The sequence below is a fragment of the Penaeus chinensis genome, chromosome 24 (genome assembly GCF_019202785.1).
Source record: "Penaeus chinensis breed Huanghai No. 1 chromosome 24, ASM1920278v2, whole genome shotgun sequence".
Lineage (NCBI taxonomy): Eukaryota > Metazoa > Arthropoda > Malacostraca > Decapoda > Penaeidae > Penaeus > Penaeus chinensis.
In genome coordinates, this window is record NC_061842.1 from 24,427,014 (window position 1) to 24,432,013 (window position 5,000).

The 5,000-nt window shown below is 36.8% G+C and overlaps 2 protein-coding genes across 3 annotated transcripts in view; one reads left to right on the plus strand and one right to left on the minus strand.

The window, feature by feature from the left end:
- LOC125037821 (solute carrier organic anion transporter family member 74D-like) overlaps positions 1-3,868 on the minus strand; it is a 22,146-nt gene extending 18,278 nt beyond the window's left edge. The window contains exon 1 of the mRNA XM_047631060.1: positions 3,032-3,868. Within this exon, the coding sequence (XP_047487016.1) occupies positions 3,032-3,067 (36 nt within the window). The 5' untranslated portion in view covers positions 3,068-3,868. The remainder of the gene's footprint in view (positions 1-3,031) is intronic.
- The window catches only part of LOC125037822 (fatty-acid amide hydrolase 2-A-like), a 17,457-nt gene that overhangs the window by 1,187 nt on the left and 11,270 nt on the right, over positions 1-5,000 (plus strand). The window contains exons 2-3 of one of the 2 annotated variants that reach the window (XM_047631065.1): positions 3,875-3,926; positions 4,384-4,587. In XM_047631065.1, coding sequence (XP_047487021.1) covers positions 4,482-4,587 — 106 coding nt within the window. In that variant the 5' untranslated portion in view covers positions 3,875-3,926; positions 4,384-4,481. The remainder of the gene's footprint in view (positions 1-3,874; positions 3,927-4,383; positions 4,588-5,000) is intronic. The other variant, XM_047631066.1, reaches the window with a different exon arrangement.

The window sequence follows — 5,000 nt, forward strand, 5'->3', positions numbered from 1 at the left end:
GTGTGTACTGTACATTATGATTCCTAGTATTATGTTGGGTAAGCTCTAAAAAATAATAAAAACGTATGAGAAAACCAGTGATTGATAAAATGTGAGCATTTTACGAATGATAACACGAAGCAATGATTATCTGATACTACCCAAATTTTACACATATAGATGGAAAAGTAGTACATTCAGTGGGAATAGATTTTGGGTCTTATCTTGGTCACTCCTACATGGCTTCCAGGGGTTCTGTATTATTAGTCGTTAGGTGATATTGGAAGGTGGAGGAGCAAGCGCATAAGGGTGACTGAACTGAAGATTGGTGAATTTTTGCTTGAAATAAGAATATTACAACTGACAGTGCTATTTTCTGTCTTGCATTATTTTGGAAGAAAACAAGCTAAAACACTGAAAATGGTATGGTTTCTCTTTCTTTTTTCTTGTTTCATATCACGGCTAAATCAGTCAGCCCCACTTCTTTTTATTTTGGATTCATATCATCTATATATGTACTACATACTTTGTATGAATTTTCAGTTATTTATTAAGGAAGCCTTTCTCAGATCTGTGTAATTCATGAAATATATGATTAAAAGGAGAAGTATACTTTCATGTGTTTATCATAGATACATATTTTTGCTGTCTAAATAATGCTTATCAGTGATAATTTGTTCCTGATTCTTAAATTGAACAATTCTACAATCAGGACTAAATATGCCTCCTAGATACATTATTATTTCCCTGTAATACCAGTGGTAAACCTGCTTTTATGTTGCATAATTCAGTTTGACCATATGTTGATATGCTGCATGTGTGTAAAGCTAATAGAACAACACAGTACTCTAACATAGGAGGGCATTCTGTGTTAAGTGTTTAGGTATACATGTTCAGTAACTCCATCATTAGGTTTTTATTTGATGTTTTGCATTATTTTTGTGTGCTAAATCTTTAGTGGGTGGATAGTTTTTTTTTTAATGTTTTGCATATATTTGTTAAAGGGAAGGTTTTGATAGGTGATTGAAGTTAAAGTGGAATGATAGACTTCTAATGTGTGCCACTCTCTTTGTCTCATTTGCTCCCTCTGTCTTTGTCAGTGTCTTTTTCTTTACCACTCCCTCTATCTCAGTCACTCTATTTCTTTTCCTTCGTCTATCTGTTTCACTGTTTCTTTCAGGTTTGTTGTCACTAATCTTTTTTATTGTGTCTGTTTAGTTGTTTCTATCTGTTTTGCTATAACTGTTATTTTATTATCTCTCTCTCTCTCTCTCTCTCTCTCTCTCTCTCTCTCTCTCTCTCTCTCTCTCTCTCTCTCTCTCTCTCTCTCTCTCTCTCTCTCTCTCTCTCTCTCTCTCTCTCTCTTTCTCTCTCTCTTTCTCTCTCTCTCTCTCTCTCTCTCTCTCTCTCTCTCTCTCTCTCTCTCTCTCTCTCTCTCTCTCTCTCTCTCTCTCTCTCTCTCTCTCTCTCTCTCTCTCTCTTTTTCTCTCTCTCTTTCTTTCTTTCTTTTTCTTTCTCTCTCTCTCTCCCCTCTTTCCCTCCCTCTCCCTCCCCTCTCTCTCTCCCCTCTCTCTCTCTCCCCTCTCTCTCTTTCCCCTCTCTCTCTCTCCCCTCTCTCTCTCCCCCTCTCCCTCTCTCTTCCTCTCCCTCTCTCTCTCTATATATATATATCTCTTCTCTTTTCTCTCTTCTCTTCTTTCTTGTCTTTTCTCTCTTCCCTTTTCTCTCTTACCTTTTCTCTCTTCCCTTTTCTCTCTTCCCTTTTCTCTTTTCTCTTTTCTCTTTTCTCTGTATTTTCTCTTTCTCTGTCTTACCTTTCAGTGTTTGCACTTGTTTTTTCTGTTGTATTTTCTTAATATAGAAAAAGGAATATAATGTAATGGGAATGTGTCATATAGATTCATTTTCATTCTTACCTTTTTCTACATTAGTCACAATGACTTTTGTTCAGTTTTCATTTGCTTATCTATTTCCTCTCAGTGTCGCATGTTAAGAATTCCGCGACATCAAAAAGGAACTCGTATAAAGAAGGAAGTAAGTCAAAATACAAAAAGCAGTAGCAGTTGTCTGTCTTGTAGAAAACATACTGCGGTAGAGGGCTTACTCTTATGATGGTGTATGAAATTCTTGACTCATAATGATAAAATTAAATTTGAATTGGTGGTTTCAGTATTTTAATCAAATGATCATATTCCCTGACAGAAAATAATTGGTAAAAAAAATGTGGTGATTGATTTTTTTTTAACAGAAATATTTTGAGAAAAATGGGTAGAAATTTATTTTTTAGGTAAAATATGAAATAAAGAATATTCCACAAAATGAATATGCTCCCATATACTTTGTACACTTTGGACAGTGTAAAGTAGACATTTTAGAAAAGTGATTCCACTTTGTTATTGACTGTTCCATTATTATTACCAATAAGTGACATGAGTAATTGTCAGCAGTAGTTGTTACACACACACACACACACACACACACACACACACACACACACACACACACACACACACACACACACACACACACACACACACACACACACACACACACACACACACACACAGACACACACACACACACACACACACACACACACACACACACACACACACACACACACACACACACACACACACACACACACACACACACACACATATATATGTATTAAAATTCAAGTTTCTTGAATTTGAAAACAAAGCAATTTCTTTCTTAAATAATGTCTCATATTCATCTATAAGTTATCATATTGATTCAGAGATTTTATTTATGAGTTAAATATGTGTGCATGATATGTGTGCATATTTTGTGGATGCAGCATATAATCAGAGATGTTATATAGATATTATTTTGGCCTAATTACATTTTGTTTTTTATAAGATTCAAGTGATAGATTACATCTCCTGCATATTTGTATCAGAATAGCATGATATATCTAATTAACTCTTTTCTTTATCTATATTTTTCAAAGATAGTTGACTCAGTGTTTTTATTTGCATATGCAAGGAGAACTGGAGTCAAGAATTTCCACTTCCTTAACCCTACTCACGTGCATCTTATACCGCCTTTGCCACTGTTGCGTCATCCTTCCTCATGTAAAAACTTGTGCATCAGTCACTAGTATTTTGCTCTGTATTTCGTATTATGGCTCTGATTCCTGGTAGAACTACAGAGTTTGGGTGTTGCTATAGATAAGGAAAGGGGTGTTTTTCACAAAGAACTTCTGTTGATGTAATTCATTTCTTCACTTATAAACATATACACACCCAGGAAAGATGAAAACTGACAAGCTAAGCTGTTTATTGCTGTTGAATGGCTTCCCTGTTCAGAGAGGGAGGAGAGATGCTAGATGTCACAAGTTTATTTGTAATTAGTAAGTTTGCTGTTGAATTTTACATGTTTTGTCCTTTTACTGAGTTTGTACTTAGATAGTGTTGACAAGGTTGTTAGGAGAGAAGTCATGATACATTATTGACTGCTTCTGATAAGTCATACAGCATAGAGAAAGCAGATGAGCATCTTCCTAGTTCCTCCCGTTCCCCCCTTCCTGGCCTCTCATGTCCCCCTTTCCCCCCAGCTTTTCATGACCCCCACCCCCCCTTCCCAATCTTTCATACCTTCCTCACTGGCTCCCAGAAGAAAGCACTAGAAACAGAACAGTCAAGAAGAGAGCAACACTTGTAAAGGCTGGTCTGCTGTGCTCAGTGAAGAGAACTTAAACATTCATTGTGAAAGCAGCAGATTTGAGGCCATAGAGTAGCAGAGTGTGGCATTTCATTAATTTGATTTAGCAAAAGGACCAGGAACTTTTTCAGCTGGAAGTTGATACATTTTTTTGTGTAACTCTGGAACAGAAGTCATGTCTAATTCATCCAATATGGCAATCTTACAGGCATCAGGTATTCGTCACCTGGTATACACAGCCCTCAACCCGCAGCTGAAAGGTATGTAAAATTTGTGTTCATATTAATTGCATGTAAACATCTTGATTTACACTAGCCTGTACAATGGAAGTCTGGTGTATGGTGATCAGGAAGAAATTTTAATCTATTGTCAATGCATGTCTTTATAAGAGATTTAGATATTATATATATCAGTCAGAGATTATTATTGATTTCTGAATATCCTTGTGGATTGTTTGGTGTGATCTCTGTGCAGGTCATTGGTTTCAGTAATCATTTTTAGATTAAAGGAAGCATAAAAAAATAAAGAGGTACATGATTTTTAACTTTCATAACTTTCTAGTAATATAAAGAGATAAAGTAACATGGTAGTTTAGCAATAAAGATGATACTTATTTTTAACCCTTTTGTGAGTAGATAGCAGACTGGGCTGTGTGAAAAGAAATAAGTAAAAAGAATAAACAGAATAAATATGAAACATTTCTCTTCATATGGACAGTATAACCAGTAAAGTCTAGCAACGGTAATATGTCCTTCCCTCTACTGCCACACCTCCAAGAAGTGCCTATGGTATGCGTATGCCCTAGATAGACTGGTATGAACATGCCAGTGAGCGGCCTGAAGCTGCGGGTGAGGCAACTGCGCCCACACTTGCCCCGCCATGAGCCTAGAACTCAGCATGTGGTGCAGACCCCAATCACAGGTTAGCAGTGACACAGCTGTGGAAAGTGGTGCCACCTTTGCCCAGTGGGAATGTCAGTCGCTAGGAATGTTGTCCTTTGGCAATGATATGCACTGCTCAACATGGATGGGTGACACAAACATGCCCTACATAGCTCTGTGTCTCTTTTGACTGGAGCGGAGTGTGCTAACACTCTTCATCTCTCTCTCTCTATGCATTTTAAACATAGTTCTGGTCTCTTGTCATACCATGATGTTTTCCATGCCTTATCAGTTCCTCATGTGAGTTTTATAAACTCACATTTCCTGTTCAGAAACAGCTCTGTGGTACTGTCTTAACTGAATTTGTGCATGAGTTAACAAGAACCTTTTATTTTGTTAACAGTCTGTACACAGTGGCTTTGTATGAAGTTGACAGCATTTAGTAATTACAAT